The following is a 26,628-nucleotide window of genomic DNA, read 5'->3' as shown; positions in this document are numbered from 1 at the left end:
AGTGCCGGGCAGTACGGTGGCTGGGGCACTGGTTCATACTGCGGCGGTGGTGCCGGGCGGTACTGTGGTGGGGCAAGCTCATGCTGGGGTGGCTCGGGATCCGTTTGCTGTAGCGGTGGCTCAACCAGTGGTAGTGGGGGAGGTTCGGATAACTCCCTTCTCTCCTTTCGACCTTGCTGGGCAGCCATGATCCTTTCCAGCATCTCGAATATTCTGTCCACATCTTCCCGGAGCGAATCATCCCGGGTTGCTCAGTTTAGTGGGGGTCTCCCTCTCCTCATTTCTTTGCACCTGCATTTCACACAGAAAAATTGAGTAACGATTTATCGGTGGGTATTTCTCTAAGCATTATTGTGTAAGGGATGAGTCCGAGGAACGCGGCTCTGATACCAACTGTAACGGCCCCGGAATTTAAATGAAAATATATATATTAAAAATCTTAAATGCGGAAGTGTAATAAAAATTTTGATTAACATCCCTTACACAATAACAAAAAACGTATTCAAAACATGAAAGAATAAGCTAATTAAAAGAGATACTAGAAATAAAAACTATAAATAGAACTATAAAGTCTTTAGGCGATTGACTCGCCGTCTTCCTGCGGAATGGGCTTGGGAACCCTGTCTTCCTGATCTGAAATGGTTAAGTAAGGAATGAGCTACACTAGCCCAGTAAAGACATCACACTATCTCACTGCCACAGGAGTAAAAGTCGGTAGAAAACAAAAATAACCAATGGAGTATAATTTATAACAAACTCATTTATTAACATAAAAACGTTTCCTGTCCACTTACCTCGGTGAGATTCATAAAAATAACATATGAAAACAATAACATTATAACCATCATAAAATCATATCGACTTTGTAACAGAACACATGTCATACTTTTGCACTTCAATAATCAGACAATAAATTTCCTCTTTTACCAGCCTACTAGTATCCATGGGGATCCATAAGGGGTCCCTGCTACACGTGAATGATTAACATTAATAACCTGATTCCACGACCGTCCCCATAACCCGTCCGATATGGGTGCCAAAACTATAAACCTCAATACCCCGTCCGGTATGAGGATGAAACGGGTCGTCCCTATACCCCGTCCGGTATGGGCGCCAAAACACATAAGGTCTCCATACCTCGTCCAGTATGAGAGACCACGTTCCCTGTAAGGTTCCCTACGGACCCAATCCGTCCACCATCTCCCATTATATCTAGTCAAGCTGTCCACATTATCCATTTATCAATTCACATAACCGTTTTTCCCTTTTTCCTGATCTCAATCATCCAATCATACGCAAACATGTAAACCAGTAATTGACACCAAATAAGACAACACAGTATTGGATTTACCATAATACCAACCATAATTAAAAAAATCATGATTCCTACATACGAGACCATAAAATAAATACATCAAATATCATACTACATTTAATACTGAAAAATAGATCAAACAACAACTGACCAACAATGTATCAGATTCGGGCTCCATTGGTAACCTCAATCAATTATACATATCTATAAAGTCACAAAATACTGTTTAATTATTTATTAAGCTTTAATACCGTGATAGGAGGTAGGGTGAGAGATCCTTACTTGTTTTAGGATCTGAAATCGGCTCTACAGTGCGCCTATGGGCTGTCCCTAAAATCCTTGAATTTTTTTCGAAAAACTGAAATGCACTACCAGTACCTGCACGTGTCCCAAAAAATCCCAAATCAGACCTAGGGCCCCTTTTGGCCAATATCGGAATCCCGACACGGCGGCTCCGCCGTGCTCTGGCGTCGCCGCCGCAGGCGGCGGCGGCGATCCGCCACGGGTTGGCCATTTTTGGTCGAATTCGGCCAAACTTACATTGGTCCCTACGATAAAACAACCCTAGGGCCCTCGGTTGGCCAAAAAATCATGAAAAGCCGAGACTTACTGGCGACGGTGCTCTCGGGTGCGGCGGCTTCTCCGGCGCAAGTCGCGTTTTGATGTTTTGCTCCGGTCAACCTGTAGAGAAAAAAACGGTGATCACAGTAGCATAAAAATTGCATCGAACGGAGGCCGGGAAGGGGCCTCATCGGTGGCAAAAACAGAGGGAAGCCGCCGCAGCATTGCTGGGCTTCAGCGGGATTTTCCAGCTGATTGGCTGGTGGTTTGGCTCTAGTTTGGCAATAGGCAGATTCAGCGTCGAAAAACGAGCCAAGGGAAGAAAATTTACCTCGATTGGCGGTCAAAAAATTCTCCGGTGCAGTGGCGGGTGGCGGCAGCCGGCTCCTCCGGCGTCTGGTTCTTCTTCTCCGGCGAGGCACTGGCGGCTAGGGTTTGTGGTCGAGTGTGGATGGGGTTATTTATACCCTTCCCCTTTTAATCTCAACCGTCCATCAAGATTTAATATGGACCATCCGATCGCGATTTATTTGGGATTAAATCTGGGCCGTCCATTGCGATGCAATCTAGGCCGTCCGTGCCTGATTGAATCTGGGCCGTCCGTGCGCACATTTGATCTGGGCCGTCCAATCGCGCGCACGCGAATCGCCCACGTGGCCCGTCCCGTGTCAACGTTCCTTGCCACGCGGCGTGTCCTGGTTGGCCGGGGCTGCTGACTGGGCTGTTGACGTAGCTGCTGACGTGGTACAACTTTTTCAAATTGCGTTTTGACCCCTGGTTTTCGATTTTCTTTTCAAAAATACCCCAGAATCCAAATTTTCACAACTTTTTTCCAAAATTATTTTCAATTAAATTCAAAAAATAAATTTACCCTATTTTATCATTATTATTATTTTTATTTTTATTAAATTAAATTAAATTAAATTGAATTAAAATCTTATAAGTTAAATATATAAAAAATTAAACTAAAATTCAAATACGAAAATAAAAATAATAATTTGGGTGTTACATTGGCTGTATGACTTACATGATTATTCATTAATGTTGGGTATGGTATGATACATTTAAAGTTTATTAATGTTCAAATTTAACTATATTTGGACAATAATCTATTAATATCTGGTTGTAACGGCCCCGGAAACTCAAAAGAAAATACATATAATAATTTAAGTGCGGAAGCGAAATAAAAGATTAAGGTTAACATCATTTACACGATAACTTAAAAGTACTAAATAATATCACAGAATAAGTTCTCTAAAAGAAATACGAGAAATGAGAAAAATAAAGAAAACTATAAAGCATCTAGCATCTACTCGCCGTCTTCTTGTGGATCAGGCTCGAGAACCAGGTCCTCCTAATCTGAAATGGTTAAATAAAGAATGAGTTACACTAGCCCAATAAGGACATCACACTATATCACCGTCACATAAGTAAATGTTAGTAGAAAAATAAAAATAACCAATGGAGCACAAATTTTAAACCAATACATTTATTTAAAATAAAACCACTTACCCTTTTTTCTTAACCTTGGAGAACCTGTGAAAACAACCTATAAAGACAATAACCTGATACATATCATAATTTCATGCATAATCAGTAACATAAAATATATCATAAATCCGTATTAATTAACAATAATTGATTATCACTGTTTCTCGTTTTCATCAACCCACTAATATCCATGGATATCCATAAGGATGTCCCCGCTACACGTGAACCCTTCTTCTTAACAGTCTTAATTCCAGGACTGTCCCCATACCCTGTCTGGTATAAGCACCAAGACATTAAACCTCAATACCCCGTCCGGTATAAGCGCCAAGACATTAAACCTCAATACCCCGTCCGGTATAAGGGTGAAGCGGGCCGTCCTCATACTCCGTCCAGTATGAGACGACGTTCACGGTAGGGTTTCCCATGAACTCGGTCCGTCCACCATCTCCCAAGATATCTAGTGAGGTTGTCACCTTATCTGTTTTCCCTTAGTCCCCGTTACCAAGTTGAACATAATCACATAAATAATAAATATGCACCCGATAATACAATCATATCTTAAATTTCACAATCACACAGTAGTCAAATAAAACAGTAACACATGCATTTAAAATTATAGAATAGATAGACCAGATACCATAGCGCATTTAAACTGTAAAATAAATCAAGCAGAAATCGACAAGGAATAATGTTCGATTTCGGGCTCTATTAGCAACCTTAATTAATTATGCTTATCTATTAATTTGCACAAAATACAGTATTACCATTTATTCGAACTTTAATTCCATGATAGGAAATAGGGTGAGGGGTCCTTATTTGATTCGACGTCGAAAACTAGATTGTCATTACGCCTACGGGCGGTCCCTAGGTTCCTTGAATTTTTTCTCGGGAACTGAAACGCTCTTACGGTACTTACACATGTCTCAAATAATCCAAAAATTAGACCTAGGGCCTACTCGGCCAATTTCAAAATTCTGGCACGACGGCTTCGCCGTGCTCCGCCGGCGGCGCCGTCGCTCGTGACGGTGGTCCGCCTCGGGTTGGCTATTTTTGGCCAAATTCAGCCAAACTTGCATCAGTTCTTGTGAGAAAACACATTTAGGGTCCTCGGTGGGCCGAAAAAATGTAAAAAATTGAAACTCACAGGCGGTGGGGCTCTCTGGTGCTGCGGCTCCTTCGGCTCACGTTGCGATTGGGTGTTTTGCTCCGGTTAACCTGTAGAGAAGGAGCCAGTGATCACAACGGTGAAAAAATCATATCGAACGGGAATCGAGAAGGGTCTCATCGGAGGCAAAAATTAAAACACCTCGCAGCAGCGCTGCTGAGTTTCGGCGGCGTTTTTCGACTAATTGGTCGGTGCTTTTGCTCTAATTTGTCCATAGGTGGGTTTAGAATTAAATTATGAGCAAATGGTAGAATTTTTACCTTGTTTGGCGGTCGAAAATTGCTCCGGTACGGCGGCGGGTGGCAGCGGTCAACTCTCCGGTGGCTAGGCTGTTTTCTCCAGCGAGGGGCTCTGGCGGATAGGGTTAGAGTTTGGGTGCGGATGAGGTTATTTATACCCATCTACTTTTGATCTGAGCCATCCATCGCTTTTAATCTGAACCGTCCGATCACGATTAAATAGGGAGTGAATCTGGACCGTTCATCGCGATTCAATCTGGGCCGTCCGTGAGCAATTCAATCTGTACCATCTGTGTGCGATGCAATCTGGGTCGTCCGTGCGCATTTTGATCTGGGCCGTTCATGCGGGAACGGATCTCAGCCGTTCGATCGTGCATACATGGATTGCCCACGTGGCTCCCTCCTGCGTGGCCTCCTGCGTCAGCGTCTCTGCTACCTGGAGCGTCCTGGTTGGTCAGGGCTGCTGACCGGGCAGATGACGTGACATAACTTTTTTAAATTATGTTTTAACCTCCGGTTTTCTATTTTTCTTTCAAAAATATCCCCATAACCCAAATTTTTACCCATTTTCTCAAAATTATTTTCAATTAAATCTCTAAACAAATTTTTACCCCTTTTTGTTATTATTATTATTATTATTTTCATTAAAATAAATTGAATTAAATTAAATTCAATTAATACATATTTTATATTTATATAGAATTAGTAAAAATTAAATAAAATAAATAAAAAAATAAAAAAAATAAAAAATAAAAATAGTTGGGTATTACACCGGTAATGACAATTGTTTTTATTTGAATTGACATTATAATATAATTATATATTTGAGCAAAATATCTATTTTGTCTATACTTTATTGTATATATATCATAAAATTGATATAATTAAATATATATTATATATATAATATTAAATATATATATATAATAAAATAAGAATGAGAAGAGGTGTGCGTGTGCAGCTCTTCTTGAATCAGTATCAAGTAAAAGAAGAAGAAAAAGAAACCCTAGAGAAAAAGAAAAAAAAAAGAGTAAATCATATCGGACATAATGATTTAAAATAAAAAATGATTTTATAAATAATAAAAAATATTGAAGATATAAAAAAAAAATTATCAAACAGTCCTAAAATCAACAAATAGTTTATTTGAAAAATTAGAAAAAATTATGATTTTGAAAATCATGGCTTAACTAATAAAAAATTATATTATTAGTTTGCAAATGCAAACTAGCAGACAAAATCATACTAGATAAAAAAGCAGACATTTATTCTCAAGATATATAGCATTTTTTAATAGAATAGAAGTGGCTTACAATAGGAATCAACATATAAAAACTGGCTAAAAGGAAATGCAGATACAAACCAATGTTTAAATGGCAGACCATCACTTATTACTTTATATATATATAAATATACGCTCCGCACTCTTTAACTTTTGTGTATATATGTCTGTATCAGAAAACAGAGCATGAGCGATATACTTCAATCAAACTCCGCAGAAGTGGAATAAAAAATTGAAGAATCAGAACCCATAACACCGTTTTGTGATCGCTCTTGTTTTATTCTCATATTTTGCTTCTATTCTCCCTTATAATTTCTTCTTCTCATGACATAATAATTATAGCGTGAAAACCAACCGCAGAAGTAAAACCTCTCTGAATCTTTTGCTCACTCTCTCTCTTCTTCTCTAATTACGACTGCCGCTGCCGTTTTCCTTGATCTTGAATGCTCCATGGCCTGGTTTCCTGGAGAGAGCAAGGTGCACGCCGGGATCATGGTGCTTACACTTGGAATTATACATGATGGAGTTGTTAACAGCTTGCACGTTACTGTTCATGAAAGCGGTCATGGGAAGAGTCCGCATTGCTTTCGCATCTTTCTGGGTTTTGTCCTTGTTTGTCTTTTGGTCATTCCTTTCGTCGCCACTGCTAAAGCTATGCCATGTTTCGCCGCCATCAGCGATTGCAAGTTTAGAAGTTCCCGTCGTCTTCTGGGCCTGGAGATACCGAGGATTACCTTCAAACCCATTTTTCTTTGGGGAGTGGAAAATTTCCATGATGGCACCTTTATTTTCACCTGCAAGCGTGATAACCCGAAACCCTCCTTCCTCGGAATCAGAAGAAGCCTTTTTTCCCTGCCCTTTTTTCTCTTTTGATTCAGCGACGTTGTTGCTCCCTTTGTGATTGGTGGCACCCGCATCTTTCTTGGGCTCGCTTCCAGTTAGCCATGACAAGGGCCTTTCGCCGACGGTCTTTTGAACCAGAACTGTTTTCTGCTCTGCCTCTTTGGGGATCTTGGGCTCATTTTCACGTTCCAATTTGAATTTGGAAGGTGGTAAGTTGAGGGGAGAAGGCGGTGATCCAGTAGGCTTGGGCTTGGGAGATTGCGGTGGAGTTTGAGTTGCGGGTTTTATCGTTTTCGAAGATTGTGTTGGACTTGGCGCCCGAATAGTAGAAAGGATAGTGGTTGCCGTATACCCAACTCTTTGGGCTGGCGCTGATGAGTTCGTGGTTGCGATGGGTTTGGGTGGTGAAGAAGAAGAAGGAGATTGTGAAGGCTTTGGCTTGGGAGGTGTTTGGGCCGAGGAGGTTGTGACCGAAAGCAGTGTTTGAGTTGGGGAAGTTTTGGGCGTCGGTGATGGTTTAAGAGTTGGAGATTTTGCTGCTGGAGCAACAACAGCCGCTGGCATGGCAGCAGTAGCAGGTTGCGGTAGAGCCACTGGCCTTGCTGCTGGTGGTGGTGATGGTGGAGATGCTTGAGGCAGGGGCCTGAATGTGGGCAGTCGAGCTGGGATGGGACGAGTCTGGGCAGGAGAAGGATCAGTGAGTGGTGCAGTGGCAGGTGCTATAGCTGGGGCTGGGATTGGAGCAGCGGCAGGTGCAGGTGCTGGTGCTGGAGGAGGAGCTGTAGCAAGGGCAGGTGCTGGAAGTGTTGGGGAAGGTGGAGGTGGAGCCGTAGCAGGAGCTGGAGCCGTTGCAGGGGCAGGTGCTGGAGGTGGAGGGGTAGGTTGAGCCGGAGGAGGAGCTGGAGCTGGGGCTGGGGCTGGGGCTGGGACTGGGGCTGGAGCTGGGGCTGGGGCTGGGGCTGGGGCTGGAGCCGGGGGAGGGACAGGGACTGGCCTGGCAATGCTTGCCAAACGTGACCAAGGGCGAGACTGTAAGTTTGTCGACATTGTTTCGAAGGGATTAAGGATTGAAAGTGAGAAATGTTTTAAAAAATAAAAGTGAAGAAAGAAATGAAGACGGAGAGAAATGGGAGGGGAATGTTGTTATTTATAGTTAATTAAGGAAAACAGGAAAGGCATCAGATGCACCAAATTGCAGAGACAGCTTGACAAAATATTTACTGACAATTCACGAATGGTATCAAAATTTTTGTAAGAGAAATTTATGAGTTAAAAAACTGTATCAATGGCTGCTTTGTCCAAGATTCTTTAACATTCAGGGGAGAATGTGTCTATCGCTGTCCTTGTCTTCTTCTTCTCCTTGACTTTGCTTGCTGACATTGGCCAGATTTTATTCCCTCTGCCCTTTTTCTTTTTCTTGCATAAATCAATAAACCAATAGAAATTTGCTACTAAATTTTTAAAGGAAAAAAAGAAGAAGAAGAAGAAGAAGAAGAAGAAGAGGAAGAAGAATTATTCCCACTTGTTCACAATGAACTCATGTCTGTGTAAAATAAAAAAATAAAAAAAATTATCTTTGCATTTTTTTTTTTTTTTGTTGTGTGAAAAATCGCACCACTTACAAATGAATATAAATTCTCTCTTGTTTTTTTTTTTTTTTTTCAATCTCCAATCAACATACCTACTTGCCAGTTGGACTAAAATTTTTATTACAATTTGTTTCTAAATTTTTCATCTAAAATAATAACAAACTTTACTTATAAAAAATACCTTCAGTATAATTTGAGTAACATAACATTTCTATTTATGCCGGGTATCATCATTTGTATTTCTTAATAAAATTTTGTTTTTATTATATTTGATCTTTAATTATTAAAACCTTCAAAATCCATTAAAAATAAATTTTAAAAAAAAATTATTTATGATTTTATGTCAAAAATTATTTCTTAATAGTAACATAGATTTAAAGATAAAATTACTAATGAAAAATATATATATACATATATATAACTAATTGTAACATAGAAAATAATGCAAGTATTAAGATAATAATTTACTGCAATAACTATTAATTTTTATGGATCTTAAAACCACATAAATACAAAATCTACAATATCTTGCAAACAAGTAAAATATATTATTTTTTAAAAAAAAAATTTGAGAGAGAGACAATACATATATATATATTATATGTGTTTATATATAATATATGATAATTTAATTAAAAAAAAAAAAGTTACTAAGTTAGCTGTTCATCTATCAAGATATAGCACGCCCAAATTTTGTTGTTAATCTATTAAGACATTAATTAATTTTGTTGTTCATCTTATGATATATTATTACATAAGAGAAAATGAGATACAACTAAATTTTAATGACATTCAATTATCAACTACTATTTAACTGAATATTAGTTACATTTTTTCATTTATAAGACATTATTAGAAGTTATTATATTATATGATGATTGATATATATGTTGTATATATTTAATTAATGAATATATGAATTTACTTTTTTTTTTTAAAAAAAAAATATGATGAGGAATTGTGCTGATCATAGGAATAGGAAGATGGAAAACAAACTATTAAGAAACATATATATTCTGTTAAAACTTGAGAGGAGAATATTATTGATGGTGTGCCATTTGATATTTTGTGATTATTTAAAATGCATAATGTTATAATTTAGAGTATATAAAAATTAATACATATAATGAAACTAAAGCAACACCTGCTCATCAATAATAAAATAAAATTTTGAACAAATACATATGTAATATAATTGAACAATGCTGACGCAATTTGATTAAACAAATAAAAATAAGAACATTAATAATAAGAATGTTTAGTATTCCTCTTAATTTCAGTACGAATGAATTTGATTATCACTTCATAATTATCATTTGTTGCCAACTAAGAGTATTTTATACTTGTGAGGTGATTTTGGATAGTATTAGTATATTCATCAATTACATTTCTTGCTACTCTAACCATATACATTCTGGAGTAGCTATATTTCCATCTCTGTTCTTCAAGAGACAATATTTTTTTAAAATTTTTTTTGAATTTATTTCTATTTTTATTCTTGGTTACTTTACTTAGATGCCCATTGATGGTAATGAGATGAGATAAGGCCAATATTGAACCCAGCAACATTATCAAAACAAAGGCTATGAACTAATCTAAAGGATGGGTATAGAAAAACAGAACAGATAATGGAGGGAAAAAAAAACTGAAGTTGCAGATGATGGAAGAGGCCAAGAGAGAGAAAGTAAAGCGAGGCTACAGCAGCAGGGAACTTCAAGGCCACTTGGTGAATTCAAGCACCTTTAAGACAATCTCAAATCCAGTTGGGATTTGCCAAATGAAGAGCACTACATTCAATGCATTCAACGCAATATGAAGATTTCTAGCCGTCTCACTCCCCTTCTGCATTGCAGGTACCAGAGCTGCCGCCGCTGCCCATAGCACCGTAATTGCTGCATTTCCATTCAACAACCATTTCAATTCTCTAATAATCAAATATCAAATCCCCGCAAATGATTATTTATTCAATCACAAGCAAATAAAAAATGCCAACATTCTCAATTTGGATTTTGCCCAGTTTATACGTGTTTATAAGGAGAAGGGTTAAATTAAAAGTACAAATTGCAGAGGTAAAAAGGTGTTTACCTGCTCCTGCAAACAAATGGGGACCTGGAAATAACTTTCCTGTCCTAAACCATGTGTTGAGTCCTCCACCAACAGACTCGAATACTCCAAATCCTAACAATATTGATCCTGCATTGAAGTGTCTGTCCCTGTAAGATCCTTTGAGCAACTCCTTCCTCTCCTGAATTTTGTATCATCAATGACCCACATCATTCAACAAATATCTTGGACATTTAGGACAATGGTAAGATTTGTCAAAGCAATTTAGTGAGCAGTAGAAATACCTCAGTAAGTTGCTGAATTTTAAGGTCAACAGGAGAAGGTGGGGATTCCACAGGAGTTCCTTCAGGGGTAACAGGGGTAGGCTTTAGTTGCTTCTTGAGCTCATTGATCTCATTCGGGATAGTCCGCACTCGCCTCCATTGCCAGCCCAAAAAGCCTGCCCACAAGGTGTACACGAACAAGCCACCCATGACAACAGGATGTATAAGCGCCAAGGTCCTTCCCTCAAGGATCCCAAACTCTCCACCAGCAGCAACTGCATCCTGTACCCATGCCATAATTCATCACAAATAAACGGATCGCAAACATCCAGGAGTGTAATCGCTAAAGAACAAAAGAGTTGAGAAAGAGGATGAAGGAATTGGAACTTGCCTTTGTATCCAAAAAGAGAGGTAATGCGACGGTTGTAAGAGGAAGGGAGATTGACTTTGCATGATGAATGGTTTGAAAAATAAAGGGCTTTTGTAGATTTGTTGGATGGGAGAGAATGGGGATTTTGGAGTTAGAAGTTTGAGGCTTTGCGGGAAGAAGAGGGAAGTTTAGAAAGCTGAGCGTGGTTGCCATGCTCTTTCTTCCTCTATCGCCGTGAGAAAAAGAGTGACGAAGAAAATAACAAGATAAAGAAGGAAAATTGAAGATGAAAAAGGTGATGTGGACCCAAAAGAAAGAGGCAACTAGAACCTTTGACATCAATGGCGAAAGATTAACTGGTCATTGGGTTTTCATCAATAAATCTCGACCGGTGTTTAACAATCTCTGATTCATGTAAAAGCAAGCATTGATGGGGCATATTAAAAATATGGCCACAAACCATGCCACGTTTTTAACGAGACAGGAGGAGAGATGGGAGAAACAATTTTATAAAATATATATACAAAAATTTTTAATTCAACTTGAAACGCAGATTTTTATTAGAAAATTGTATCAAAATTTCAACGAAAAACTAAATGGTACGACAAAAAAAATTAGAAACTTTTACGAATAGTAAAACGATGTGTGATTAATTAAATTTAGATTATCTTAGTGAAAGTTTATACATTTTGTTAATTTAGATAAATATATTCATACTTTTATGAAATTATTCGGATTCAAACATTTTATAGAAAGAGCAGCCCAGGGAATAATGTTCAAAACATGCATGTAGATGTGAGAACTCCGGCAACATGTATGTATGTTCACTGTACAATCGTTACAGTGCGAGCGGTTTTAGGAAAACTCTCACAGGACATAATCATGCAATTTAATCGAACGGGCTGGGCTCTGTATTGGGCTTGTTTGGGGTTTTCCATGTCCAGCTAAGGAATAAGCCCAAACAAAAGGGTGGCATTTGGCACAATTTGCAGATGTCATCATTTATAAATAATAATGATGTGGTTGAGTTAGAAAATGAATTTGATTAAACCCTACAAATAACACAATTAATCTCATTTTAATCACAACAAATTCAACATCAACACGGGATATAACTCTATTTTTTTATATATAAAAAAAAAAAAAAAACTTAAATTAATTTATATACACGCGTACATATTATATTATATTATATATATGTATATGTTACAATTACAGCCCCCCACATTGAAAAAACGAAAAAAAAAAAAAAAAAAAAAAAAATTTTCGTACTGTATTATTCCCTTCCAAAATTTAAAACATCGTTGCCAATATATTTTGGAGCATTCGTTTGTATGAAAATTGGGAGAAACTAAAGAGGTTTGGATTTTATTTTAAGGAAAGAAGAATAAATAAAAAATAATGGCAAGGGTAATTCAAAATTCTTGGCCACCTACGGATACTCTGGTTTTTTTCTTAGTTTGTTGCCTTTGGGCCCAATTGATCGAATGGGCTCACAAAATCGGGTCAAGTTGGCCCAAAATTGACCCGACAATATTTTATACCTAACTTTTTCATTTAATAAAAAAATAAGAGTATCAGATATGCAGAATTTATTGATGTCATGATTATGGTGTGGATTCCGTGGGAATAAAAGTGTTTAAAATTAAAGATAACGAAGAAAAATTGATTAAAATTAAATCGTGTTAACCTCGGAAGTTCAACTTCGTGTAAAACCGTCTTTGTCTTTTATACATTATATCTAATTGACTTCCCCAATATTTTAAGGTTGGGGATATAAAATCAGCCACTTAATTTTTATTTTACAAGCAAAATTATAAGGGAAAGAAACGCAAATGGGGCGCTTGAAAGTTTTGCAAACTGTGTGTAATTTTGTTGACTTTTTTTTTTTTTTTTTTTTTTTTTGCAAACTGGGCTTTGTAACTCTACCGTACTGGGTAGAATTTAGATTTTAAAAATATGAAAAAAGGGGATTTTGACCTCTTTCTTTTAAGTAAGGTGTTACTAAAAAATTGAATTAACTTTTTAATTGGTCACCAAATATTTTAATTTCTGCCCAAATAATCAATCATACAACCTGACGATTAATTAAAAGATGACAGAAAAGCAAAATCAAATTTAACTTTCCTTTCCTACTTCACTCAATTTAACATTTCTTTTGTAACCCGTAAGCTTAAATTTAATACGTATATAAAAAAAGAAATAAAATATTCCTTTTTCTACCTCCTTTTTGACTCATAAAATAAATCATCTATTTAAAATTTTTCTCAATTCATCGTCATCGCAGTCTTTTAAATCCTCTTCTTTTTCTCTCAAATTCTCCTTTCGGATTTCTGTCTAATAAACATGCTTCTTCTAAACTTCCTTTTCTCTTTTAATTTCCCAATAAATTAGACCCAATTCTCTCTCTTTCACCCCCCCAGACACCATGAAAATTCTTTGCAATCTCATTATTTTCTTCTTCTTCGCACCCACCCTTCTGTTCTTGCTTCGGCTTCTTTTATTCAAGACCGGCTTGATTTATGTTGTCAAGAGATTGTGGAGATGCATCCAGGATTGCTTTCATGTTTATCAGTTCTTCAAGGTCCCCGAGTTCAGCGAGAACTCGCAGGACAACCAGCTTTACCACAAAATCTCTATTTATCTCAATTCGCTCACCTCCATTGAAGACTCCGATTTCACCAATCTGCTCACTGGCAAGACGTCATATGAGATCATTCTACGCTTGGATCCCAACCAGATCGTCGAAGACCATTTCCTTGGGGCTAGAGTTTCTTGGATTAACAGTCAAGAAAATAGAGAAGAAGACATACCCAATAGGAGTTTTGTGTTGAAGATTCGAAAGGTCGATAAGCGCAGGATTCTCCGTCCTTATCTCCAGCACATACATACTGTAAGCCATGAACTCGAGCAGAGAAAGAGAGAGCCAAAGCTTTATATGAACGTCCAAATAGGGAAGAACGTACGGTGGAGATCTGTTCCCTTCACGCATCCTTCGACTTTCGAAACTATCGCCATGGAAACAGATCTAAAGAACAAGGTAAAATCCGACTTGGAATCATTCCTCAAGGGCAAGCAATACTATAACCGACTCGGCCGAGTCTGGAAGCGAAGCTTCCTTCTGTACGGTCCCTCCGGCACCGGGAAATCGAGCTTCATTGCAGCCATGGCCAATTTCCTCTGCTACGACGTCTACGAAATAGACCTCTTCAAAATCTCGGATGATTCTGATCTCAAGATGCTTCTGTTGCAAACGACGAGCAAATCGGTGATTGTCATCGAAGAATTGGATCGTTTCTTGGCTGATAAATCAACGGCTGTGAGTTTGTCGGGTATATTGAACTTCATGGACGGAATATTGAGCTCATGCTGCGCCGAGGAGAAAGTAATGGTGTTCACGATGAACGGCAAAGATCTCGTTGACCAGGCCATACTTAGACCGGGACGTATCGATGTGCACATTCATTTTCCTCTCTGTGATTTCTCTGCTTTCAAGACTCTAGCCGTGAGTTACTTGGGGGTGAAGGACCATAAACTATTCCCTCAGGTAGAGGAGATTTTCCAAAACGGCGCCAGCTTGAGCCCGGCTGAGATCAGCGAGCTCATGATCGCCAACAGGAACTCGCCGAGCCGCGCGTTGAAATCGGTGATCAACGCGCTGCAAACGGACGGAGATAGGAGGGGGATAGGGGGAATCCGACGACGGTTTTGTGAAAACTGGTCGAGAAAATCGGCGGAGGAGGAAGTGGAGGAGCCGAGCAGAGTGTTCTGCAAGGAAGGAGGATCTCCTGCGGTGAAAGAGTTTAGGAAATTATATGGGTTGTTGAGGATGAAAAGTGGCAACAACACAAAAGCTCGGTCGTTCGATTTGGCGTCATTTCACAACGAAGGTTGAGGATTTTGATATACCAGGGCACTGGAAATCTGGGATTGAAGTAGGAGGATGACAACTCTGCACAAATACAGATAATTTTAGTCTGACAAACATGGATTGTTAGATATTCCAAGTTGGCAACAGATTTGGGTTGCTTGTTCCATTTACTTTTTCCTTTTTAGACCTTGGAATTCTTGCTCTGGCCATTCATGATTTGACTCTGTTGCCCAAAGAGAAAATGCTATTTATTTTATTCTTTCTTTAAAAAAATGCTGGCAGAGAGATATGAATTATGATGGAAAATAAAACAGGAATCTGAAAATGCTATTGTTCTTAATATATGTTCAGCAGATTACTGTGACTGATACTCATCTGGTTTTTTTATTTTATTTATAATTTAAGCTCTTCTTGTCTCTTTCTATCTACCTCTAGGATCAAATCAATACCAACCATGTTGTAATTGTTCAAAAATCAAATTAGTTTTTTGCAATCCATTTCGCTAACTAATAAAATCCAACCTATTAGTATATTATAAACAGCAGGACTACACATAACCAGTAACAAACAATTGAGAGAAAGATGAAACAGATTAAGATATCTTTTATAATATTTTTGAGATGCTCATCATCCCATTACAAAATATACCCAAGAAAATAAAGTAAAATAAAATAATGCAATAAAACAAACCTCAACAAATGAATGAATTGCGCAGCCAAAAAGAGACGGCCAATACAAACAATAGGCATCGGATCGAGAGAAAGATGAAACAGATTAAGATCTCTTTTATAATATTTTTGAGATGCTCATCATCCCATTACAAATATACCCAAGAAAACAAAGTAAAATAAAATAATGCAATAAAACAAACCTCAACAAATGAACGAATTGCGCAGCCTAATAGAGACAGCCAATAAAAACAATAGGCATACGATTATGCTATACCCAGATATTTAAAATATGAAATTAGACTTGGAATGGCCATGGCCAGTCCTTCAAATCCTCCTCTTGTTGTACCTTGGCACTCCTCATAGCATAAGTATTATTGCCATTAACATCACCTTCCACATACGTATAGTACTTCAAGAAGAAAGCCAGCACCAGCACCACCCATTCCAGGCAAAATATCACCACGCACAACCCACCAGCCAACTTCAAAATCAGAGCTCCGTCTTCCTCCCGCACGTACGACTTGAGGTTTCCCAGAAAATCTCCTGTTCTTGTGAAGATTAGAACCGACGCTGACCCCTGAAATATTGCAGTTAGCACTGTGGTCACCATGTGTGCCGCGTACCATCTGTTTTTTCCTCCCGAAGAGGCTGCTGCACAGCCCGATACGGCACCGGCTATGGTCAGGATATGGAGGAGAATGAAAAAGAATCCACAGAGAGAAGGCAGCAAGCGAAGCGAGAGCGTCAAGAAGATGCAACTGGATGCAGCACCGAGGAGAATATAATTGCAGAACAAGAAGACCTTGTGAGTGTGATAGTGCGATCGAGTGATGGAGCCTTGATCGACATTCATGGAGAGGCCCATTTGGGGGTTTTTTTTGGATTCTGATGAAATTTGATGGAGGGTATGGAAAGTTAGATTTTTGGCAAGTGATTGATTGGAATTTGAGTTGGTAATTTTGCGTTGATAAGGCAGAGCAAGGGGGTTTAAATGCTGAACATGTAGAGACACAACGGTCATATTTGGTAATATACCAAATATGACCGTTGGAGGGGCATTTATGGACCCACATAAAAAGAAGAGAGTAACGGCTAGTTCAAAAGTGTGTACATAGAGCACGTTCATTGTGACAACGGATTTTACTCTTTTACGCTGTATATACAGCTGCACTGCAACTCCAACCAAATCTCTATTACTCAATTATTTTTTTTGAAGTTTAAATGAATAATGGAATCACCAATTATTCAACTAATAAATTACTGAATTAATTTAATATTTACCCAGTTACTAATAATGATAACAAAATTTACCCATTTCAAGGGACTAATATTTAATCTAAATAATAATTATAATAATTAATTAATGTGGTAGTGAGATTAGGAGAGTGTGAGGATAATGAGATAAATCTTAAAAGATGAATTAGCAGCCCACTAATTATCTCACATCGTTTGGATTATTATACGAAAAGGAACTTTATTTAATTATCAGTCGGTGATTACGCTAATGAATTTTAAATCTGTACCCGCTAAATTAATTAGCCATCAGTTGTAATGTAATTTATAATTAATTTACATTAATTTAATTGCAACCAAGTATATGGATATGTACCAGTACTACATAATTTATAATTATTTTTGTTGGCGTGATTAAATAGATTTGTTGCTACGGCAAGTAACACTGTAAATTGTTATTAGTTTTTTCACACACGTTAATTATTATCATTAGTAGGAAAAATAAATTTATTATTATTTAATTATGAACCTAAAAGAAGTTATATCTTTATTTTATAAAATTTATTATAAATTATTTATGAATTTTTTTAATTATAGAAATAGTCACTTTATATATATATATATATATATATATATATATACATAAATTAATTGTTAACATTTAGCTGATAAAGCATAAAGAAGTTGAAAAAAGAAAAATAGAAGAGAAACAGAAACAAAGACAAAGAAAGTAAATCTCTCAAAACTAGTTCTGAATATTATGATTAAAAGTAAAGAAAAAGAAAAATTAGAAATGGATTTTGCGATGGATTCAATTTTCTTTTTAATGGCACCTGTTGCAACGGTCAGATCCGTCGAGAATTACTAATGCTTATAACTATTACAGTAACTGTCACTAATGCTGCCATGATGCATTTACTATTTTTATTTTACATTTTCTTCTTATCTATGAGATGTTGGCTGTGGCTATTTTGTTTTTCAAGTTGTCGCAACTTTTCAGCAACACCTGCGTTAGTGCCGGACTAGTAATGTAATAGTTCATGAACCTACAACCTAGCTAGCTAGAAGGTAATAAGAAAAAATATGTGTATAAGTTTAAGGCGTAAATAAATATATGCAAGTTAAAGCTAAACAAATCAAACTAAAAGAAAACTAAAAGTTTTTAACGTGTATAAAAATAATTGTACTTTTATGTAACATGAGAAAAAAATTAAGAAGTTTGAATCAAAATAAAACCAAATCAATATTTACTGATAATGAAGACATTCAAAGAAATCGGCAAATGAAATACTACACAAAGTAATTCTACACTGTAGATTTAGGAACATGTATATGTATGTTGGGAAGATCACATATAGGCGGTAGAAACAAGCTGTAGAGGGATCTTCTTATGGATAATGAGACCAGGAGCTTCATTTATGTTTATATCTTCGTTGCTCATCCCATTTGGTAATTTCTAATCAAAATGATATAAAAGATTTGCCATTTTTTCAAGATCTGACATCTCAAACTTTGCCATTATATGCTGTTTAAATTGTATCAACAGCTTTAAGTCTCCTCCTATGACAACAAATCATCAACATATATTGACACAACAAGCTGATTGTTTTCATCAAGGCCCTTCACATAAAGAGTTGGTTCAATTTCACTCCTCCTAAAACCCATGCTGATCAAATGTGAATCAATTCTGATGTAGCAAGTTCTAGGAGCTTGCTTAAGCCCATATAAGATATTCTTTAGCTTGTACACATAATCACCATCGTCAAAAACCTAAAACCTTGTGGCTACTCTACATAAATCTCTTTTTTCAAGACTATTAAAAAAGATGACTTTATATCTAAATGAAACAGCTTCCAACTTTTCTTTGCTACAAGAATTAAAAGTAACCTTATTGTTTCATATCTTGCAACTGCTACAAAAGTATTGCCAAAATCAACTCCTGCAAGCTGAGCATATCCCTATACCACAAGTCTAGCTTTATACTTGAAGACTGACCCATCAGCATTAAACTTAGTTTTGTAGACCCATTTTACCCCTATTACATTCTTGTTCAGAGGTCTTGATGTGAGCTCTCATGTTTTATTCTTGCAAATTAGTCAAACTCCTCCTATATAACCGTATTCCATTTAGGATGCTTTAAGGTTTCATCAAAGTTAGATGGTTCTATAACTGCTAAGTTACATCTCTCATAAATTTCAACAAGTGACTTTGTTTTCTTAGTAGGAGTATCAGCAGTAGGATCTGAATCAACATCATGGTCGCTTCGTTCATACTGAATTGAATTACACGAACCTGATGTAGACTCAAAAATAACTGAGCCTTCCTTAATTTTTTTTTACTTTAGCCTGTTTCTTTTCCCAATCCCAAAAAACTTATTCATCAAATCTTACATCCCTACTGACATATACATTACTAGAATACACATCATAAATTCTTATAACCTTTGGCTTATCCTGTATATTCCAAGAATATACCAATTTGAGCTTTGTTATCTAACTTGGTCTTCTTCACAAAAGGAACAAGTGTACAGTAAATTGAGCCAAAGATCCTCAAGTGCTTTGCTGAAGGCTTTGAACCACTCCATGCCGCAATTAGAGTTTTTTTTTTAACTAATCTGGTGGGAAGTCAGTTAAGTAGATAAATTGAAGTATATACAGCTTCAACCCAAAATTTTTTGGGCAATTCCTTTTTTGACATCAAGCATCTAGCCATCTCCATTACTGTCATTTTTTTTTCTTTCTGAGACCCCATTCTGCTTAGGTTAATAAGCAACAGTAAATTGCTACAACATACCACAATCATCACAAAACTTCGTGAACTCAGCTGAAGTATACTCACTACCATTATCAGACCTTAAGTTTGTTATCTCACATCCAATTTGCTTTTCTATATATGATTTAAAACACCTGACCCAGGTCATCCTTGTAAAATTGTCTATAAACAAAATAAAATATTTATTGTAGCTTAAAGAAGCAACACTCATAGGCCCACAGACATCAGAGTGGATTAGTTCAAGTTTTCTTGTTGCACAAATAACTCTACTAGTTGGAAAACTGGTCTTATGCATTTTACCATACTGACAAGCTATACATACTTCTTCTCCACCAGAAATAACAGGGATATTACTCACCATACCATTCTTTTGCAAAAACTTTAATGCATCAATGTGATAGTGACCAAAACGTTTATGCCACAACCATATTTCATCATTTTTAACAGATAAAGCAATTTGATTCACATGTTTCAAACATAAAATATTACTATTATTAACCTTTTTAACTCTCACAACCTCAACATTTGCAGCATCATATACATGGTAACAATCATTTTTGAATAAAATTGAATATTTTTTGTTTTGCATATGAGCCATACTCAATAATTGTTTTTCTAGACTAGGAATAAATAAGACATCAGTAATAAATTTTGTACTTTGTTTAGTGTGAATTGACACTAAACTTTTGCCTTGAGCTTCCACAATCATCTCATTTTCAAGTTTCACTTTGGTTTTGTAGCTAGAATCTAAACTAAAAAATAATCTCAAATCGCTAGTCATGTAGCTTGTACAACCACTGTTAATGTACCAAATATCAATATCGGGTACATAAAGATCTTGAGTAAACATAAATAAATGGCTCTCCTGCTGCATTTGATTCTCCACAAAGTTAGCGTGTTGTTGCTCAGTAGACTGTTTTTGTTATTGATGTGAATTCTATGATTTTTATTTCTTTTCCAACAAACTTTTGCAATGTGTGTTGTCTTTTTAGAAACTTTACATTACAAATTCTTCTAGCATTTGCTCTTCATATGCCTACTCTTCCTACAAAGGCTGCAAACAAGAAGTTTTTCTTTTTTATTTGACTCTTTTAAGCCTTACTGCTATTTACTTTTAGGCTCAAAAGATTGACCAACTTCTTTTAAGGTTATAGCAACTTGCTTTTTCTTTTGTCTACCTTGGAATGCATTTTCTACAATACCATCGCTTCTAATAGAAGTTCTTTGTTCTTGAGCTTGCAACTTGCTTATCAGCTCAGCTAGTGACAGCTTTTCCATATCGCAAGTTTCTTCAATCATTGAGAGTTTTGATTCAAACTTTTCTGAAAGGCTGATCATCATTTTTTTTACAACTCTTTGATCCTTGAAATCCCTTCGAAGCAATCTGATTTGATTCTCCAAATTCATAACCTTGGTAGTGTAGTCTTTAACACTTTCACCTTCTTGCATCTTCATCAGCTCAAACTTCCTCTTTAATGTTAATAATTTTACACCTCTCACCTTTGCACTTCCAGCATCCTCCTCCTTTAAATAATCCAAAGTTTTCTTTGTCGTTCTAAAACCAACCAACTTTGGAAAAATATCTTCTGATACAGCTGAATGGAGAATGGATAGAGCTTTAAAATTCTTCATGGAGCCCTATTTTGACAAATTTGTGTTAATGTAGGATTTTCAGGTAAAGGCACTCGAACATAATTCTTCTCTACAGCAGCCCACAAGTCATAAACAAGCAAATATGATTCCATCCTTACAGCCTAATAATCATAATTTTCTCCTATGAATACTAGTAGTACAGGTAAATTCATATTCATGGTCATTTTTTGTCAACTTGATGATGTTTAATCAAAGAACAAGCTAGCTTAACTCCTCACAGTCTACAAGAACAACAACTCTGATACCATTATTGATATTAGTTAATTAAATTTATGAAAAATAGAAGAATATAGAAGAAAATGAAGAGGAAAAATTACAGAAAAATATGAGTCTTCTGGTGCGAGGAAAATGTTTCGTAACATACATTTTTCCATTAATTTTATACATATATATATGCAAAATGGAAGAAAGAGTTTACAAACTTCAACTAATCCTACCAACTCTGATATATATCATAATTTAAGCAGAAAGACATAGAGCTGAACAAAAATGTAGAGTTCTATTCCTATTTGACAGTTGTTATCAAAAGCTATCAATACCAGAAGGAAACAGTAAACATAAAATCTGGAGCTGAAATGACAAAAAAAAAAACAACTCCTTGTTCCATGGAAAACTCAATCTTCAATAAATATAAATTGCGGGTAGAGTTAAAATGGTATATTCACCAATGAAAATTATCAATTTTATGTAAATTTAAATAGATGGGATCAGAAAAAAGGCCATATACATACCTTGAGGATTGCTTTAATATGACTTCTAGAAAGAGTTACAGAGCTTTATTATTTTTGCAGCTTCTCTATCTTGAAGAGCGCATCAACTATGTCCTCTTTCCCTTCTTCTACCTTTTTTCTCTCATGCTTCTCGATTATTTCTTGTAGAAAAACATCCATTTCCTATACACTCTTCTGGAGCCTACTATGTAGCCCCGTGAGCCTATCAATGATCCATCCAACACAAGGAAAGAAATTAGAAGCAGAAAAGATTCCCAGAAGCGATATCACCTCATTGAGCTTCTCTTGAAACACGCCGCTTTCGTATTTATTCTCCTCAAAGCTATCTCCAAATGTGACCCTCTAGAGCACATTCGTTGAGGGAAAACAACTTCTCTTTTATATCCACAAGGGAGTTAGAAATAGCAGATTGAGAGAGAGATTGAATGAGTAAAGCAACCTCTTCCTCTCTGATGAACTGAAATGACTGAACTCTTTTGTTGTTGAAAAACTAGTGAATGCTAATCTTGCGCATCTCCTTCAAGTATTCGTTGTAAAGAGCAAAAGCTATATCGAGAAAATTGTAAGAGAAACTGCCTGTAGCTAGCAATTTGGGTCGGCTACAAGCCTTGGTGTCGTGATCTATGAGAATCTACCTTGCTAATTCGAAGAGAAGACGACGACAAAGGGTACATTTCCAAGCTTCAATAGTATTACAGGCACGATTCCATTTCTTAGTAACAAGATTCCATATCTTTCATCTTTGGATGTGACGGTGATACCATGATCCAATAATTAATACATATTAATTTTTAATAATGTGTTATTTATACATTAATAATAATATAATTAATTTTTTTAATAAAATATGTTCGAGATATATTATTAAACGTAAATCTATATTATTAAATGTTGGAAGTAACAAATAGTTGGTTCATATTTTATTATTTAACTTAGTAAATTATTTCCATTGTTCTAGAAATTGAGAGGATTCGGATTTGAGATGTCATGGGTATCTTATTAGATTTTGACATCTAAACCGTATGCAAATTACCAATTTAATATTAAATTTTGGTCCAAATTTTATAGATTTTTTTACTACAAGATACCCACCCTAATTTTCATATATATTTTTTTAACATTAACATTGTAAAAGAAGAATAAATAATTTGAGGTTTGTTTAGGGAGAAAAAAAAAACAGCTTATGGTTTATGGTTTATGATTTAAGGAAAAAATTACAACGAAGGGCAAAATCAAAATTCTAATCTTATTTAAATAAATAGAATAAAAAAATTGGATAAACTATATTAGTTAGTGATAATAATAAGCCACAGTCACATATAGCAGGAGAAAAAAAGGAAAATATTGAAACTCATATTTTCATCAATATTTGATAATTGGTCTTTTATTTATCTACTTTTAAAAAAAAATGTACGTATTAATGGATAGAGAATTTACATATAATTGTTTTTTAGCTGAATAAATTTTTGGGTAAAATTTAAATGGTATAAAAATATTTTAATACTAAAAATAATTAAAAATTAAAAATTAAAAATTATATTAAAAATTAATGTACTCATTTTCATCGACAAATAAATAGATTTGGGTAAATGAAAAATTCTTATAAAGCATTCTGCCATGACTTATTTAAAGCCACTACTTTCAGCATTATTTATTTATTTATTTATTATTATTTTTCTACCCAAAGAGAATTGCTGGTATACCCAAATATTTTGAATGTAAATCCACCATATTAACTCAAATAGACTAATAATAAAACTGTACTTCCACTGATTTTTTTTTTTTTTAGAAACACTATCATAGGGCTTGCTTATCATTATCAAAATAAAAGTTTATATGCACTGATTGTATATGGTATACATACCTTGATATCATTTGATTAATATACTTCTTATATTTTTTTATTCCAAAAAAAAAAACTATTCGATCGATATTTACAATATCATATGAAGATATATTCTAAAAATTCTCACATTCTTATCATTCTATAATTGAAACAACAGAAAATATAAATCCTGAAATTATTATAGAGACTATTCAAGAACATGAAAAACAATTGATCATTTAATAGTGATATAATTAGTTGATGAATCTACAATCTAACTAGAAGATATATGCAAAAATATACGTACAATCTTTTAGGCATAAATATATATATGGTTAAGTTTAAGGCTAAAAAAATTAAAATTAAAAGTAAAAACTATAATTTCCTAAACATATATAACATTACTTTAAAAGTAATATTTTCATCTAAAATGACAAAATTATGACATTTGAATTGCAATAAAACCAAATTAACATTTAATGCCGAAAAGCTCACAAATTAATGAAATTTCGATCCAAGGAATTAAGCGAATGGGAAAAGCTCACAAATTAATTCTACAGTGCAGACCATTGAGAACAAATATATGTTTTGAGAAGATCAGACATGGGAAACAGGAACACGCACAAGATTGGTCTTCTTCGGAACAGTGATGCCAGGCGCTTCGTCCACGTTGATATCTTCCTTTCTCAACCCTTCTGGTAATTTCCAATCAAAATGATCTGAAAGATTTGCAAGTGCAAGCCGCACCATTTTGTATGCCAGGTTGATACCTGGACAGCCTCTGCGTCCTCCACCGAATAGTAAAAACTCAAAGTGCTGGCCTTTGAAATCTCTCTGGCAAATACTCTTATGGGTCCTTCCAAAACTTGGGATCACGTCCGGTGGCCCACACGTTAATATGGATTCCGGTCTTTGGGTATGTCTTGTAACCGTTGACCTCAAACTGGGACATGACCTCCCTTGGAACTAGAAGTGGAGCTGGTGGGTGAAGTCTCCAGGTCTCTTTCACCACCATGTTCAGGTATTCAAGTTTTTCAATATCGTCTTCTTTGGCTTTTCCTTTGTTTCCGATGACACCTTTAATCTCAGCTTGTACTTTCTTCATCACTCTTGGGTTCCTCATAAGCTCTGTTAATGCCCATACAATGGTGATTCGCGATGTATCAATTCCACCCACATATACATCCTGACACATGTACATTAAATGTTAATGCATGCAGCAGCCAGACTATATAAACTCATGTATTTTTATTATTAATGGACATTAATTATAACGTTGTTTAAACTAAGGAGATGGAATCAGACAAAGGGTATATCTACCATGAGGATTGCTTTGATATGAGTTCTGGTGAGAGTAACAGAGCCTTGTTCTTCTGCTGCTTCTCTAACTTTTACAGTACATCAATGAGATCCTCCTTCCCTTCTTCTACCTTATTTCCTTCATACTAATCAATTGTCTCTTGCAGAAAATTATCCAGTGCTTGTGCACTCTTCTGGAGCCGACCATAAAGACCTGTGAGCCTATCAACAATCCATCCAACATAGGGAAAGAAATCAGAAGCAGCGAAGGATCCCATAATCGATGTCATTTCGCTGAACTTCCTCTGAAACGTGCTCGCATTTATTCTTCTCAAAGTTGCCTCCAAACGCAACCCTCCAGATCACATTCGCTTTCAGGAAAAACAGCTTCTCGGTTAAATCCACAGGTGACTTGGAAGCAGCGGATTGAGAGATTGATTGAACGAGTGAAGCAATCTCTTCCTCTCTGATGTACCTAAATGACTGGACTCTACTGTTGCTGAAAAGCTCATGAACGCTAATCTTGCGGACCTCCTTCCAGTATTCGCCAAAAGGAGTAAAACCTATATCGAGATAATCGTATGAGAAAATGCCTGTGGCTAACAATTTAGGTCGGCCGCAAGTCTCGAAATCGTGAACTTTGAGAATCTGTCTAGGAGTTTCGGCTGAGGAAATGACGACTAAAGATACATTTCCTAGCTTCCATCGGACTACAGGGCCGTATTTCTTCGACATTTGCCACAGAGATTGATGAAGAAGTCCGCCAAGTTGGCGCATAGAACCAGTGAGGGGCAGCCCTGGACGACCTGGAGGATCCTGCTTCTTTGATTCCATCACTTTCTTCATCACTACCAGCAGAACCGAACCATTTAAACTATGCCCTATGTTGAGTTTGTTTTCTGACCAACGAGCACTTGTGTTCAAGAAAATGAGGAGAGCACCTAGGGGTCTGGTAATTGGGATAGATTTAAGCATGCCTAGGGCTTTTTTACACATGATGAAATAGATTTAAAATTCTTTTAATGAAATTAGAATCTCTAGTGATATGTATTGGTTCAACAAATTTATATTAAATTAAATTAAATTAAATAAAAATTTATAAATAAATTTCAACAATTTTTTTGTAATATTTATTCTAGAAATGTCTTCACTTAGTAGGATGCAGCCAAAGCTTAGAGTATCTCATCACATTTGCAAAAAGAAAGCTTATCATAATTTTTGTGCATGTTGATTTTTGTTATTTTATTCTTTTGACGAATAATTATTCATTTATATTGTCTTTGGTGTTAGAGAATTTTAAATTTGAGATTCGATTGATATCTCATTATATTTTAAGGATGGAATTATATATAGAGTGATTGAGAAGTAATATATATTCATATATAAAAGTT

At 35.9% G+C, this 26,628-nt stretch overlaps 4 protein-coding genes and 1 pseudogene across 4 annotated transcripts; 1 reads left to right on the top strand and 4 right to left on the bottom strand.

Annotated features, from left to right (window-relative positions):
* Positions 1 to 6,035: 6,035 nt before the first annotated feature.
* On the bottom strand, positions 6,036 to 8,040 carry LOC110808402 (serine/arginine repetitive matrix protein). Its single transcript, XM_022033895.2, has one exon. The coding sequence runs from the start codon at positions 7,941 to 7,943 to the stop codon at positions 6,459 to 6,461; it is 1,485 nt and encodes a 494-aa protein (XP_021889587.1). The 5' UTR covers positions 7,944 to 8,040; the 3' UTR covers positions 6,036 to 6,458.
* A 1,967-nt stretch (positions 8,041 to 10,007) lies between these two features.
* On the bottom strand, positions 10,008 to 11,506 carry LOC110808388 (plant/protein). Its single transcript, XM_022033877.2, has 4 exons — positions 11,204 to 11,506; positions 10,834 to 11,094; positions 10,571 to 10,730; positions 10,008 to 10,377 (listed from the first exon to the last, which is right to left on the bottom strand). The coding sequence occupies exons 1-4, from the start codon at positions 11,393 to 11,395 to the stop codon at positions 10,199 to 10,201; spliced, it is 792 nt and encodes a 263-aa protein (XP_021889569.1). The 5' UTR covers positions 11,396 to 11,506; the 3' UTR covers positions 10,008 to 10,198.
* A 1,935-nt stretch (positions 11,507 to 13,441) lies between these two features.
* Positions 13,442 to 15,423, top strand: LOC110808396 (P-loop containing nucleoside triphosphate hydrolases superfamily protein). Its single transcript, XM_088219922.1, has one exon. The coding sequence runs from the start codon at positions 13,611 to 13,613 to the stop codon at positions 15,075 to 15,077; it is 1,467 nt and encodes a 488-aa protein (XP_088076048.1). The 5' UTR covers positions 13,442 to 13,610; the 3' UTR covers positions 15,078 to 15,423.
* A 395-nt stretch (positions 15,424 to 15,818) lies between these two features.
* Positions 15,819 to 16,721, bottom strand: LOC110808390 (uncharacterized). The gene has a single exon (XM_022033879.2). It carries the CDS (start codon positions 16,587 to 16,589, stop codon positions 16,020 to 16,022), a length of 570 nt encoding a protein of 189 aa, XP_021889571.1. The 5' UTR covers positions 16,590 to 16,721; the 3' UTR covers positions 15,819 to 16,019.
* Positions 16,722 to 24,462: 7,741 nt separating this feature from the next.
* LOC110808397 (cytochrome P450 71B37 pseudogene) lies at positions 24,463 to 26,146 on the bottom strand (annotated as a pseudogene).
* Between the last annotated feature and the right edge of the window lie 482 nt (positions 26,147 to 26,628).

The sequence above is a fragment of the Carica papaya genome, chromosome 5 (genome assembly GCF_054855325.1).
Source record: "Carica papaya isolate Zhongbai chromosome 5, ASM5485532v1, whole genome shotgun sequence".
Taxonomy (NCBI): domain Eukaryota; kingdom Viridiplantae; phylum Streptophyta; class Magnoliopsida; order Brassicales; family Caricaceae; genus Carica; species Carica papaya.
The sequence above is the reverse complement of the archived record's forward strand: the minus strand, read 5'-3'. Positions and strand labels throughout refer to the sequence as shown.